This window comes from Numida meleagris, chromosome 6 (assembly GCF_002078875.1).
Source record: "Numida meleagris isolate 19003 breed g44 Domestic line chromosome 6, NumMel1.0, whole genome shotgun sequence".
Lineage (NCBI taxonomy): Eukaryota > Metazoa > Chordata > Aves > Galliformes > Numididae > Numida > Numida meleagris.
Window position 1 is genome coordinate 13,039,293 of NC_034414.1, and position 15,538 is coordinate 13,054,830.

The window sequence follows — 15,538 nt, forward strand, 5'->3', positions numbered from 1 at the left end:
TTATATGGCTAAATATGGGTAACAGTTAAAAGGCTATTTCAGTTAATGAATCTGTTTATGTGCATGTGTGTAACACTAACCGTGATCCTCCCATGCCTTTTCTTACATAGCTCCTCGGGGAGACTTTGAATGCATCTTTAAAGCATCTGGCAACGTCTGCTGAGTTACTTTGACTTCCGTCTCCAACCTGAAACACAGTGAGATGTTAGTGCGAAGCTCTGCTGATGGATTTTTATTTTTTTTTTAACTTATAAGCAGAGCTAAAACAGAGTATAGGCATATATGTGGAACGTGATGTTATCCCTGCTCCCTCCTCTTCGAAGTCAGGGTGGGAACAGAGGCGTACCTAAAACAAATGGCTTGTGCGTGGGCTTGACGAACTGAGTGTGAGGCTTCTTTGCAACAAAACTAAACATGAAGCTAGAAAGTGTTGGGTCATAAACCAGGAATCTGAAAATACACAGATATCAGTCAGTGATGTCCATTTAAATAGCCTGAGTTGCTGTCTAGAATTGAACACTTGTTGCAGTAACACTGATAGCTCTCCTATAGGTAGATTTTGTTGTTGAAATAGGCCAGCACATACAAGATGGCATTCTCTTATCTTACTTATACATTTATATTAGGATAAGTGTGGCTGCATAGGGTGAAATTTTACACATCAGTTTGAGGATGGCACAGTGTTACTTCCAAACCAGAAACTTAAGGCTCTTTGAAAGACACTGGCTTTGAATGATGTGAGGAGAGGCACACACGGGAGCATTATTCTACAGAATATGGACAAATCATTGTGGATGAAACACAACAGTCCCAATTTGTTGCATGGTATGCAAGATACACATGTTGTAAGTGCTTTTACTAGGTACAGTCAGAATGGATGTGAAAACACGGCAAGCATCCCAGTCTGCAGAGGCTGCTCTCTACAAAACACACTGCTGCAGTTCTGGGTTGTTCTTTCACCCATCAAACGTTTTGGCTTTGAAGGACTTGGCTGTTTTGTTTACTTTGGAAAAGGCAGGATAGCTCTTTGAGAGTCAAGCTGGGTGTTTTCTGGTCTGGAGACAGAGCCACTGAGGAGGAAAGGACTCACTGGTGTGAGATTTTACATTCAGCACTGTGACTGGATGAGTATAACTGGTAGCTGAGTGGAACACAAGATAGCGTGCGATGGCCATGGTCATCCTAATGAGCAGCATTTGCAATTGCTTACCATTTTCTGGACTACTTTAAGATAAAAATGTTTAGAATAGATTCAGAAGTGCTTTTGCAAAATAGTCACAAGTAGTTCCCTCCAGCCAAATAGATGATGGGAATAAAATCAGAGGGGACTGTGGGTGATTCAAAGTCTGAATGATTAATTTCTTCATTGTGAGGAAAAAAAACAACCACAATTACCTTATTACGAAGAGGAGTGGCGAAATGAACTGATACTTTTGCTGGCAGCCATGTTGTGGTGCTGAATTGCTTTCCCATGGGTTGGGGGAAGGAGAGTATGTTTTTGCTCAGTTGGATCTGAGGAACTGTGACAGAAACAAATGGCATGGTTTGCTGCAAATGTTTGAAGAAGGGAGGCTGTTGTGCCTCTTGTTCTTGTATCACACAACAGAAGAGGGAAGTAATAAAATATTTTCACAGGGTTAATTCCATTGCAGCTAATATAACATCTTAATAACCTGGGATTGCACCAAAAAGCAGCAGGCTAACAGTAAGATGAGAATTAGTACAGGGTCTCATCAGTCTCCATAGGGAAGGCATTGTACTCAAAGCTTACAGTGGCCTTCTAACTTTGCTAGAGTGTAAGGAAAATTCTTACAAGCTAATAGCCAGTGACTGTTTCCCATATCTGAAGGGCAGAAGCTGCTAAGCATAACACAGTGAGCTTCCCTTGCTCACTAGGACATCTGCCAGCACTGTGATCAAACCATGGCTTTCCCTGGCCCACCGACAGGAGGAAGCTGCATATTCTTGATCAAAAGCAGTCTGCTTGAGTGGAGATGGTTTAATTATTGGTGACAAATCTGACAAAAGTCCTTTGAAGTGAAAGTCTCAGAATGGTGTGCTGTTCCCATATGGGGGAATCAATTGACTAATTACAGCAATAAATAACGTCAAGGATTAGACTGAAATGTATGGTGGGGGTGAGAGCTGTGCAAGGTCCCAGGCAGCAGGTGTGAGAGCAGCTGGGCTGGAAGGACAAGAGACTTTGGGGTAAAACAGTCATCTGAGGGTGTGCCTGACTTTTTGATCTGGTTATTTCTATGTAAAAGCAATGGAGGAGCCTGGCCAAGAAGCCGAGGTTGCCAGAGCTGAGTCTGTGATGTCTTGCCAGCCTTGCAGAGGAGCTGGCAGGGCTGTTTTCCTGGCATGGACTGGTCCCCGGGAGCAGCCTAGGGCCCTCCGTGCCAAGCACAGACACAGCACAGGAAATCAGAGATACAACGGGGTTGCAACAGCCAGGAAAACCCGAAGTAATTCATGGTTAACAGAAATGCCACCTACTCCTAAGTAACTTCACAGCAAAGGCAGAAAGCATACAGAAAGCAGTGTAGTGATTAAGGTCTTATTACAGCTGTGCTAGTTCCTCTGCTGGAAGCTATCTGTTTTAATCATGAGGAAGGTTTGTAAATATCAGAGGCTCTGCTGCTTAAAATGGGCCAAGCCCTGCAAAGAGGCACCTGTCCTGTTGTCAGGAAGGGCCCTTGCGCCTGCCCACTAGGCTCAGCCTCACTGCAGAGCTAGAAGCCTGGCCCTGGCCACAGCCTGGGGTGCCTGTTGCCCCCTACCCTCCCCATGCCTGGTGGAGCACTGGCAGGTGGATGTACTGAATGCAGCTGTGGGGAGGGCTCCTCTCAGAGGGAGGAAGTCAGGGCACCCAGATGGATTCCCCTTTGGCAGCAGATGAAAGCCGTGGGCCTTCAGAACAAAGAGCTCAATTTTTGCATGTAGGAAATTAAGAGATCAGCTGAGTAACGCTATGTGAGCTGGAGCGGAAGCCTTAGAAGTTAGAAAAGCACATCGTGCTTTGATGCATTTCCTGGTGATGCTGACTGAGGCACTCAGTGCTAACTGAAATTGTAGTACAGCACAGGTGAGGGAGCTGGGCCAGTGGATTTATGCCTCTCCTACACTATAGAGCATCAGTGCTACTAAAAGGAGAGTATCGTTCTAACACACAAAGCTGATTTTGGCTGAACTGGAAGCTGGAATAAAATGCTAGCCATGCTATCTAGTACTTAAATTATAGAAGCCAGTAATAATTTTCTTACTTTTCTTCAGTTCAACTCTGCCCATGGACTTGAAAGCTGGGGACCTGATGCAGGAGGACCAGGTGAGGTTTTCTTCTGAGACAGGCTTTGTGGTCCTGTGGAGCGCAGAGGGGAGTTAAAGCAGGCATCAGTGACCTTGCTGTGGGAAGCTGAGTGTTTAAGCGCACAGATGCTAGAGGACTTTGCTAAATACATCCCTACATGAAGCAAGGGTATGTGGTTTTTTTATTGCACGGGGTTATGTACAAGAGTGCCTGGGAACAGCGGATGAGCAAAGAGGTGGCCGTGCTGTGGAACCTGCTGCCCTGAGGTGACCTCACGGTGAGGTACAGAGAGAGTGAGGTGCTCACACAATAAATTTTAAAATCGTGTATAAATAGCAGAGAGACAACACTCCGAGAAGAGAACAAGTGCAAAGCTTGGAGCTTGTCAAAGAGCAGCAGGTTGAGTTCCACTCAGCCATCCCCCTCCTCAGCGAAAGATATGAGAGATCCCAGCTGGGGCACCGGGAGCCGCATCTCCTCGCTCTCTTAGCCCGCCCTTTTTGCCCGCCTTCAGCACGCGCTGGGCTGCTCCTCGCTCCGCTCTCCCCGCTTTTCCCTACGCGCGCTTGCACCGCGGCGCGGCCGTTGGGCGGGCGGCGCGAGCCGCTCCTCACAGCGCGCAGCCCGCGCTGGCTGCCGCCCCCTCAGAACTCCCTGGGGTCTGAGCCAAACTAGACAGCTAAACGTGCGATTTTGGGGCCCTCCGGTGCGAGGTAGCCGGGCTGATGCATCGCATTGGTTGTTCCTTCTGCAAGTGGAAGGAAAAAGGGGGTGAGGGTGGAGGGATTATTCATGAACGTTTCAATGCGGAGATAGAGCGACATAAATAATGCATGATAAATTAGCCTGAACGCAGTGGAGGAAGGCTCATTTCAATCAGCGCAACATGGGATGTGACAAGGTATTCACGCCAGAACAGCTGCTTGTATGCAGATTTCCTCCCCGTTGCAGTTAGGGGTTTTGCCTAGGGCGGGACAGAAGTCAGCAGCTGAGCTGGAAAATACATTTGGTTCCTGCTGTGTCCCAGGCCAGCACACCACGCTTCCTTGCCTAGCACTGGGCTGTCCTGTTTGATAATCTGATGCAGTATTTCCATGCTGGGAGCTGGCTGCCTGCTTGGGCTGCGGTTCGATTGCAGATAAGGCAGATAGAGCACTGCTCATACTTCCATGGAAACCGAGAGGCCCGTGTTGACTCACTCTAGCCTTTCCTGATCCCAGTTTCCCCAAATAACTTCCTTCCAAACTGCATTTGCTATTGCAACATAAATTATTTATGTTTTAAGACGTTACATTCATTACAGATGGTAATGAGGACGCCAGCAAGAGGGCATTGACTCTATACTGCAGTGTCAAACTGATCTAAGGCTGTGTGTGTGCATGGAAATGAGAACTTAGGCAAGCCTGTTTGAATTCAGTTTTCCTGTCAATAATACCAAAGGCCAAAAGGTGCAGTATTAGACTTGCAAAGTTGCTTTATCTGAATCAAAGTGAGTTCTGAGCAACGTGACTTTTTTTTTTTCACTGTGAGTCGCCTAAAATCTCTTTTTGTTTCTTAGTGGATAAACTGTGCATTTGTCATGATACACGTGGACACCATAGGCAGAAGGTGTTTGTTACAGATAACTGGTGTGGCTTCTCTGACACACAAAGAAACCTCAGCTTTGGCACACCTGGCATCATCCTTCTTGCTCATCAAGGCCTGCACCTGAATTAGGATTGTGTGAAGCCACCAGGAGCCAAGCATTGAGCCTTTCCTCCCCTTTTTGCAGGAGGGCTGATTGAACCAGCTGCCCATCAATCTTGGTTCTCCTTCATGCTGTGCCTTTCCCTCTTAAAGAAGAGCCTGCTGCTGCCTTGCTCCTCACAGGTGCAAACAAGACACAGGGAAATACTTTTCCCTGCAGGCTGTCCTATTCTAGGACTGATGCGTGTGTTCTGGTGCATACTGCAGTTCTTTGCTTAAGATTGCGCTTGGATTTCTCCATGTTTCTGGAGGTGACAGCTTAGAATTGAGGTAGAAAAAGTAGTTTGAGCTCCTTTCTCTGTTTCACTATTTTTTCCTTCTATGTTTGCACTGTAAGCATTCCTTGTTGAAAAGATAAATCTATGGAAAATGACACTGCTGTGCTATCGCTTGTGGTCATAGTAGGTGTGAAGTGTTGAGTATACACTCAAAAATGTGTAAGCTCTCCATAAATATTGAGATCTTACATATGTATATGTGTATATATATGCGTATATGTAAAAATATTCACATGCTGAGTCTATAACATATGCATGAACATGAGATTGCTGCTAAAGACTAAGACTGCACAGCCTCATCTTTGGGAATGCACAGATGCAGCTACATATCCAGGTGCTAGAAAGGAGATGGAAAAGGGAAGCAACTTTTGGTCTTGCAGTCGGAGGAGCACAATGTAGTTTTATCAGTTAGCTCTAACTGCAAAGTGCTTCAGTTCCTTCAGGTGTCATAGCCTTCCTGCACACTGCTGGGCTTTCCTAATAGTAAAAGTAGCAAGTAATGCAACTTTCCCTGCAGTAAATGCCCTACTTCACAAAGTCCCAAGTGAAGCATAAGCACGCTGTGGAAACTTCTCAGTGTGCAAATTCAGCAGGTTCTGCTTTTTTCTTTTTCTTTTTTTTTTTTTTGGTGGGGGGAGATGTTTCTTCCCTTTCAGCTGTAGCAACGAATTACAGATTTGCATGGCCACTTTGTTATGAATTCTGAAAAGCTCTGAGTGCATGATTGTGGTGATGAAATGCCTTGTCAGCTTTCTCTAATTCAGTTAGATTCTCTTCCTCTCTCTCTTCATCTCCTGGTGCCTTGATCGAGATGGGCCTTACCGCTTTAAAAGTAAAGTGGGACACGGGGATGTGAGAGAGAAGAGGAAAATTGCTGAACTCCTTGCCCTGTTCCAAATTAATTAGAGCCAAACACACCTCAAATATGTGTAGAAAGAAGCTTAGAAAATACTCTCTGCTACTGCATTTAAACACTAAAGCTGAAGTTCGTGATGAATGATAAGCCAAGTCCTGTGTGTTAGCAGCTCTCTCTGCAGCACCTTTGGTGGCACTGAGACCACTCTGAGGGGGCACCCAGCATGTAATTGCCTTCTGGGGGAGTGCACGTCAAATGGGTGATGTGTGCTACGGTGGCTTAAAATGAAACCCTATGCTTTCCAAAGATAGAAGCCGATCCCCCAGCTGGAGGGAGACACTGTGAATTTGAGTGGGTCTACGCTTATTTACATTAAAGGAGACCCTAGACTGTGAATGCTTGCACGTGCATCTTTCCAAGATCAGAGGACAAAGTCCATGCTATTGAATTCAGTTATGCTATGCCTGTGTGCTGCCTGTTCTTAGCATGTGGCTCTTTAAGAGATTTTTTCCATCTTCCTCAGTGAAACGTGGCCTTCAGATCTCTGGGGTGGCATCTCTGGTTTGTGGTTTCCCAAGGGGCTGTGGTACTGGCGAGTAAAGAGAGCACAGGTAGCACTACCTCGCATAAATAAGAGAAAATTTGTCCGTATCAAAACAGGAGATTAAAGGCAATGGCATACAAAAGAGAAGAGTGATTATTGTTTGTGCCACTCTCACTGACCCTATTATAACATAACCTGTTTTTCCTTGCTATCTGCTTTTTCATTAAGAAACCCCTCCCATTTCAAGATGTGGTACAGCTTTTTGCAAAGTCTTAACCTTCCAAGGGGCTGTCTGCACTCCTGACAGCTTTGTCCTGTCACAAATGCAGGTGAAGTTATTAGTGCAGGTAGGATAGTGAGTACTTTTCACTTGTGTCAGCGGACTGAAACAAACTGGGAGCTGGGGCCCTGGCCTGTGCTGCCCTCAGACTGGACAGTGAGGCAGCTTTGCAGGTGAAACACCTCGGTGCAAAAATTCTGTGGAAAAAGACTTGGATTGTTTTTACCTCAAAGATGTTAGCAGAGGTTAATGCTGGCATGGGGGTGCACCAGAGTGCAAAGGCCATCAGTGTTTTTCTCTCCACCAGGATTTCATGGCAAAAGGCAGCATCTACTGTCAAAATACACCTTTTCAAACTGGCAGTGTATAGAGGCCCATTCTTCATCCTAGTGTTAATTTAGACCTGCTATCATGCACAACTACAACAAATGCCTTATGATCGTTAGGATTCACTCCAGCTCATCTAGCACATACTAAGGCTGACATTTCTATTTTTCCTAGGAAAAGCAAGGCCAAGGTCCCCTGGATGTCCCCGGGTGTCAGCCAGCTCCTTAGACCGCCTGCACTACTCTTCGTTGCATGCTGGGATTTTGCTGCTGCCAAAAGCTGGCAGGGTGAAATCAAGGGCTCCTCTAAACGGCCGTGAAGTCTGGGATGAACACATGGAGCTGAAGGCGGGATGGCTTCACAATGCCTGCCTGGCAAATCCAGCTCTGGGAGACAGAACAGAGTTGAGGTTTCAGTGGTCTCCACGCTGCCCACCGTGGACTTCTTTGTTCTCAAGTAAATGCTAGGCAATTTGAGCAGCAACTCCCACCTCCTCTACAAAGCTAGGTCTGATGTGGCACCCCCGCTAGGAGCATGAATTCACGTCTCTGGATGTCGCTGTATTGCTGCCCAGCTCACGAGGCACCTGCTCAACTGACTGATTTCTTTACCCTTGTCAGTGTTCCGAATAGCTGTGCATCTATTTTAGCCAGGCAAGTCAAGTGCAAGTTGTTTTTCATTCAGGATGACAGTGTACAGCAGCACAAGCACAGCAAGGTTGGATTTTTGGAGAGCAGACCCTTAGTATGGGGCAAAATGCTCACCCGCACTCTGATGCTGGTTTTCTTTATTGGCTGCTCCTGAGCCTGCAGCCGGAGGAACAGTCTCCTGTGTAACGGCAGCTTTAGACAATTTTATTGGCTGATGAATCTGATCTTGCCTGGCCACCTTCCAGAAACACTGACTTGCCCGAGATGAGAGTGAGAGGAAGGTTGCTCTGCCTTAGGCTGTAAAGCTATTGTTTCGAGACCAACGTAACACCCATGCCTTGCTGCACGGTAAGTGTATGAAGATAGATACGTATACACACGTATATCTGTGCGTAAAGTGCTTCATAATGTAACTGCCGGCAATTAAATGTGCAGGTCCTGTGGACTGCGTCTCGTTTGCTGCTTAATTTTGTGAAAATGTTCTTGGTTAAATTGCTTGCTGTCACAAAATGCTCAGTTAACTGTTGCAATGATTTAAGTTGAAACACTGCATTTGTCTCCTCCTGTGATAATTTCCTGTGCTGCAAGACATCCATTTAAGCTTTTTGCTATGAGAGAACAAAATATAGCTGCAAGATGTTCATTCTAAAATATTTTCTTTCTCACTAGCTTTACTCCTTTGCTAGCGGAAACTCAAAATACCAGGGCTGCTTGGTAATATTTCCTCAAGTCTTCTAAAAATTGCTGATCAACCTTGCCCTTTTTTTTTTTTTTTAAGGGTGACTTCTGTGAAGTTGGATGCTATGGATTGTTTTGCAAGTTGTGCTTTGCAACAGAAAAAGAAAAATAGGGCAGATCTAGTGAAGCCCAAAAGTGTTTGTGCTCAAAGTGGCAGGATACTGCATTGCACCTGCATCAGTTGAAAACTGCTTTCCAGATGAACATTTCTAGAACAGCCTCCAAAACTATTGCTTCCTAAGGGATTGATGGTTGACCTGCAGCACTAGAACAGGTTGAAGGAATGCAGCTTTCTGGATTGCAGCAGCTCTGTAACATTTAAAGATGTAGCTAATCCTGAGAATGCAACATACCTGCTGCTTCAGAAATCATGCTAAATATTTCAAGTTTCTCTCTGACAGCCCCTAAAAGCCAGCATGGGGCGGAAAGCTGTGACTTCTGGACAGCTTTGGGAAGAAACCTTTTCCCACTGTACTTGTTCAAAATACCTTTGTCTAATGTTCCATCATTCTCTGTGTGGGAGAGGTGAGGGAGAAATTTGGTGGCAGTGTTTTCTGCAAACAGATCCCTGTGGAGCATAATGCAGGGACAATATAGCATCCTCAAGGATAAGATAAAATATTACACTGAGTAAAACTATATGCTAAGTGTTCCTAAATGCTTTCTGAACTTGAATTTTCTGTACTCTTGAGCTATGTTTAGTGCACTTTGGATGATGTTAACGATGCTTTTCCTTCTGAGGGCCATGAGTGAACCAGCGTGGCTTCATGATTTACCTTGGCTGCAATAGCTCTGCAGTACCTTACTGGCCCGGGGAGCAGTGGGTTCCCTTAGGTGCCAGAAATAGGTGGCTTTGTTTCTAAGATTGTTGTTGTATGCTTTGAGAGCTACGGGAAGAGGTTGGAGTAGGAGGGCCAAGTTTTGCAGCTAGAGGAGAAACGTGCACCTATCTGCAGCTGTGGTTGCAAGGAAGAATCTCCCCATTGTGGCCAAGTGGAGAGGAGAGGAGGCCTCAAGTCTTGGTGCAATTCCTAGGTGTGTTTCAGCAGGAGAGAATAACCTTGTTGAACTGTTTCCTATGACTAGAGGGATTGCAGTATAGGAAACTGCATAGCTCTATTACTAGCTGCAGTTATGAGAATGAAACAGGACCTTATCTTAATGAGAAAGGATGAAGCAAATATGTTTTAGTATAACTTTGGTGCAGTTGTGCAAGTAGTACTGACAAACTTTGGTGCAGTGTCTTCTAAATGTTTGTTTTATTGGCCCTGTAAGTAGACTAATTTACTTTTTCACTTGCTCCTATGTTTCTTGCACTACTCCTGTTCCTCTTCTTAATGCCTTAGGATTCTGAGGGAGCAGTGGGAAGCTGACATTTAAACTCACTGGATTTAATCCTTTCTAGAAATCACAAGCACTGCTATTGTATGGAAGGAGAGGCAGTAGCTGTAGAAAAGAAGCATACAGTTTTACAGAAGTGTTTGTGATTTGCTGTAGTTTTGTTGCAGAGTTTCAATTAAGGCTTCTTTCAGGTTAAGATTTAAAGTTTAATACATGTGGAAAACAGTGTTGACATTACTGTCTTGCTCTCCTGGCCTATATGGGTAATTTCTAAAACACTGTGGTCATGTTTATCCCAGTGCACCCTGTATGAATGTTCAGCTTGTGATTTAATAGGACCTAAGGCCTCTTTTGTGCTTGTGCAGATCACCATAAATGCTGCTGAAAACTGGCAATGATACCTTCCAAGTACCTTTTTCTCTCTATTAAGGCTCTCAATCACTGGAAACACTGCAATAATGTAATTAAGTGAGAGTAGCGGTTATATGTACTGTGGCCGTGTTTAGTGAGGATCAGGCATTCTCCAGGCAAATGAAAAGCTTGTTCTGAGCAGCTTATTTGCGTTTAAGTTAGTTATTAGGTGGAAATTCTTTACTCAGGGGGCAGTGAGGCATTGGCACAGCAGCCCAGAGAAGCTGCGGATGCCCCATCCCTGGAGATGTTCAAGGTTGGATGGGGCCCTGTGCAGCCTGAGCTGGTGGGGGGCAGCCCTGCCGATGGCAGGAGATTCAAACTGGGTGGTCTTTAAGGTCCTTTCCAACCTAAGCCATCCTATCATTCTATGACATATAAGTCCTTTAAAGAATGACCTTTTAATGAAAGACCTGCTGAACACCCACTGCCTTGTCGGGAAGGGAAAAAGTATTCATTAATTACGAGTTTCAAGCATGGCTGTGTTTTTAAGGTTTCCAAAGAAGCTTTAAAAAACGAGAGAGGAAGGACCAGAGTCCCTTTTGAGTATTTCATTTTGATTCTGCATGTTTTTGTAGAAATAAGAAACAGTTTCAATAGAGAGGAGAAAGTCATAGAATCAAGGAGATGTTGGCCAAAAGTACCCTGTGGCTCAGGGGGAGCCCTACTCGAAGCAGGACTTCTGACAGTGCTAGCTCAAGTCAATTGGAGTTTGGTCTCGTGGAGTCCTGAATGTGCCAAAAGATAGAGGTTGCTCTAGTTGTGCTCCTCTTTGCCTTTTGGGAGGAGTTCTTTGTATTAGTGTTGGAAATGAATCTGTGAAGTTGCATGCTGTGATTGATGTAGTTACTACACTAAAAATGAAGGAAAAGGGGAGGAAGCTGTGTCTGAAGATATGAATTCTAGTTTTAGTTTTAGGTTTAAATTAGAAGCACCTGAACACAACCCGGTGTGAACAAAACCTGGAGCTTTACAACAAAGCATGACATAACTTGAGACTTCACAGTTCTTTTTGTTTACGTATTACTGGTATGCTGGTGGTGTGTTTCTGCAAGAGAGCAATTGTGCAAAAGCTGCCTATGGGCTGCTTGTTTCTGGAGCATTTAGAATAAGTCTAGATGCCACAACAGCTAAAATGCTGGCTGCTTCTCGCATTATCAAGCCAAAGGAAGTGGTGGTCTCACTCGGACACCTGTAGGATGGTTACCCGAGGAGCATTCCTTGTGCCATGCCAATAGCCTCTTCGAGGAGCCCCAAGGCTGCAAGAGTGACTGGGAGCCTTGCAGGACAGCAGGTGAGGTGGGTAAGTGACATCAGTGTAGCAGCCTTTCTTGGTCTCTTCAAGGCCATGGCTGCAGCCAGACTCACAATGGCATCAGCAATCTTTGCAGTTCTTCTTCAGAAGAACTGCAGTCAATCATCTGGTTCAATGCTCAGCACCCCAATTGTCTTGAAAATGCATTGGGATCCTGATCTCTCTTTTTTGTTAGGGTAGATGAAAGATGAGGATATTTCTAGCATTTTGGGCTTGAGAAATGGAGGGAGGAGGAAATGGAGAAATACAAAAAAATCTCAGAAGAAGAGACAACTAAAATATCATATGTCTTCTGATTTATGTTAATGGCTATATTTGGCAATTCTGTAGAAATGGATCCCATTCTCAGGCTTTTAAGAAAGCATTTCTTTGGAAATGTGTTGTTCTTAAATTAGGATGTGAGTGAAGAAAATGGGAGTACAGTGATTTGTATTTTGACAGTTTAAAATACACTTTTGTGCGATGCATTTGCGATATGCTAGTGTAGAATACGGACTTGCAAATTGCAGTCATATTTTAAAGCACTTGAAATGCAGAAAGACATGTAAACTGACTGCAGTGATTGTATTTTTATCTTGGTTTTGTGTTAGTTTGGATGTGATCTGTATTTCCATGTATGTCTATAAACATGATCCTCTTGACATGTGCGCAAGTAGGAAGCTGGTAGGCAATGTGCTTACATATGTAACAGTATATTACTGAGCCATAACATGGAATATTTACTACCAATATCCATTCACAGAACTGATGAGCTGTGAATTCATGCTAGCAGTAATAAGGCAAGAAACTGTTTTTTTTTTTTTTGTTGGTTTTTTTTTTTTGTGTGTGTGTGTGTGATACAAATAGCAAAATCAACAATGGGAATGAAAACTATTCTTCGGTTTTAATTATAGCCCAACAAATGGTGCAGTCATTTTTCATTGTTAATAAATGGCCCATATGGCATACTTTGATCGCATACTTGGATCACATGCTTTGCAGCTCCTGCAACAGTTAAGCACTTCTTTTCAGGGAATACAGAACATTAAATTATATCCAGGGTTTTTGACCAGAGGAATGTCTTGATGAGGAAAACTGGCATTATCAGGAGAAACTACCTGACAGTTCAGAGCTCTGCAATCTGAACGCATGGTGTGTATTGCACACATCTCAGCAGCAGAGCCAGCAACTCACTCATGTTCCAGGAAGGATTTATTTTCCCATCAGAAAATGTAATTCTTTCACAGAATAGGTGAAGATGGCTTTTCCATGGTGCACGAGCTGGATTCCAGAATGTCTTGCATGTGGGGATAGATTAAAAACTAACCAGAGAAGAGAGCTTAATTTAGAGTGGAAAGCAAAGCAAAATTAGAATGTCTTTGTATGTGAGAAATATACATATTTCTCATACATGCATACATATACCAAAAAAAAAAGAAAAAAACACACAACAAAAACACCAAAACCAAGCCTCCCCTCTGCACTCCTGAGCGTAAAGGCAATCTATTTTTTTTAAATCAGAGTATTTGTTGTACCTTTGAGAAACAAAGAAATCCATAGCTAACACACCAGCTGGAGACACTCAGGAACATCTCCATGGAAATATAATCTCGGAAAGCACAGCTTGCTGAAGTTTGTTTGCTGTTATCTTCAGAGCATTGCTGATGAGGAGAAAACATGAGCTAGGCGACAACTCAGTCCCCCTGATTTCTACACCCACTGTCCCAGCAGAAGGATGGGTGATAGGATCTCTCCAGAGCAGCTCACGTCTTGATGATGTAGCTGCTATAGCTACTTAGATCAGGGTGGGCAGCCAGTGCAAGGGGCCTTTCTGGGGTATTTGTACTGGAAAATGATAGTAATTATTCATGGCTCATACCTTTGTTGTAATCTTATTCGTTTCACTTTGGGAACGCTTCATCGGTAGCAACCTATGACCACCCATAGCCTTGTGCAACACCGTCAGCCCTCCAGATGATAGCTTAAAACTCTACAGGCAGTGCATTTCCATGTGTATGTGATGGAATGTTGCCAGCTAAGCGTGTCCGGGTGGGTATTGCTCCTTAGATGAAGAAATCATTAAGATAAGGCATTTTGTGGGAGAGAGTAAACTCTCACATGGAGCATTAGTGCAAGGCATGAAGTTGAAGAAATCATTCTCCAGGCTTGTAAGTGAAAGGAGGAGAAAAAGAAAAGACTGTGCAATCCTCTGAGTTGCTACTTGAATTACAAGGCACTTAAAACACTGTGAAAACAAGGAGTGTTGTCATCTTTTAGTCAGCACACTAGTACTAGTATACAAAATGCTTTCCTGACATACCTGAGTTCTCCTTTCAGCTGACTTTTTAGGAGGAGTTTTGAACAAATGTTCTACCTGATGTTGTATGCCTATAATTTTCGGACTAGATTTTGGAGGCATTAAATACTTGTTACTTTGTTTTCCCTTTATTTTCCCTGTAGTATTTCATAATTACAATTAAAGATAAATTACAAGGAGTAATGGCCTAAAATTTGCGCATAGGAAGTTCTGCGCTAACGCGGGGAAGAACTTCTTTACAGTGAGTGTGAGGGAGCACTGGAACAGGCTGCCCAGAGAGGTGGTGGAGTCTCCTTCTATGGAGAGAGTCAAGACCCATCTGGACACCTCCCTGTGCGACCCGTTGGAGGGTGCCTGCTTTGGCAGGGGGGTTGGACTCAGTTGTCTCTTTGAGGTCCCTTCCAACCTCTGTCATTCTGGACTGGATGATCTTGAAGGTCTTTTCCAACCTTAATGATTCTACGATTCTATAAATCCAGCTGCTTGGTACAGGTTTTAGGGAATATGCAGTTTGCCATTTGGAATATGTGTTGGTCATTACCTCTTAGAGCAGATGGCAAATTTCCTAAAGGCAGCTAGAAAAACTGATGTCTGACAGTCTGCTCTGAACTGTGCGAAATGGGTGTTCATCTCAGGTTCTTGTAAATTGCTGGAGTTCAAGATCAGGATAAAACCTTTAAAGTACCTTAAAGCTGCTGACTTTTTAACTTTTAGAAGTGATTTACGTAGGAGCTTTCACTGTTGAATCCCATAATCGACTTTGAAATACTTTTCCTCTCTGTCTTCCTAGAATGAATAGAAAGCTCTGTTTATCAAAAATAAAATACTTTAAAAAAAGCCTAACTTTGGCCAATATAGCATTGCTGATTGCAAACTCACTGAAAGGCTGCCTGTGAGGAGGAAAATTTGGAAGTGACTTGCTCAATTGAGAAGATTAGGAGGGATAGTAATGGGTAAATGCTTTGACCTCTCTTGTATAAATGATCACATTTGAAAATAAGCATGGAGGAGAAAAGCACTTGTCTCAGGAAAGAAACAATGTATTTTTCCTTCTCCCAGAATCCATGCCAGAAACAGGAACATTCGTGTTGTTGTTTCAGGCTTTACCCGAATGCTATGGAACATTCCAGCTGGCCCCAGGAAAAGCCTTGTCTGTTTGAAGTTTTCAAAAAAGACAGAATTGTAAAAGATAACTATGAAAAAAAAAAAAAAAAAAAAGTAACATCGAGTAATCTAAGAGATCTCTTTCGAACTGCACTTTATTAATGATAGTTTCCTGATTTGGTTATTTGCATACATTTGCTGAGCATAGAAGAGCTACTTTCCTTGCTCTGGTTTTGTTCTGTAAAACTGCAAAGTACAGAACTGTCACTCAAGTTTGCCAGGATGAAACACTGGTGTGAAGTAATTTAACTATAGGCAAAGTGGCTTAATTAAGACGGTTTA

General features: G+C 43.8%; 1 protein-coding gene across 2 annotated transcripts in view; it reads left to right on the plus strand.

Moving 5' to 3' along the window:
• The window catches only part of OSBPL5 (oxysterol binding protein like 5), a 175,904-nt gene that overhangs the window by 1,711 nt on the left and 158,655 nt on the right, over window positions 1–15,538 (plus strand). The window contains exons 1-2 of one of the 2 annotated variants that reach the window (XM_021403280.1): window positions 3,111–3,328; window positions 7,516–8,339. In XM_021403280.1, the coding sequence (XP_021258955.1) occupies window positions 8,325–8,339 (15 nt within the window). In that variant the 5' untranslated portion in view covers window positions 3,111–3,328; window positions 7,516–8,324. Of the gene's footprint in view, window positions 1–3,110; window positions 3,329–7,515; window positions 8,340–15,538 lie in introns of those variants that run through there. The other variant, XM_021403281.1, reaches the window with a different exon arrangement.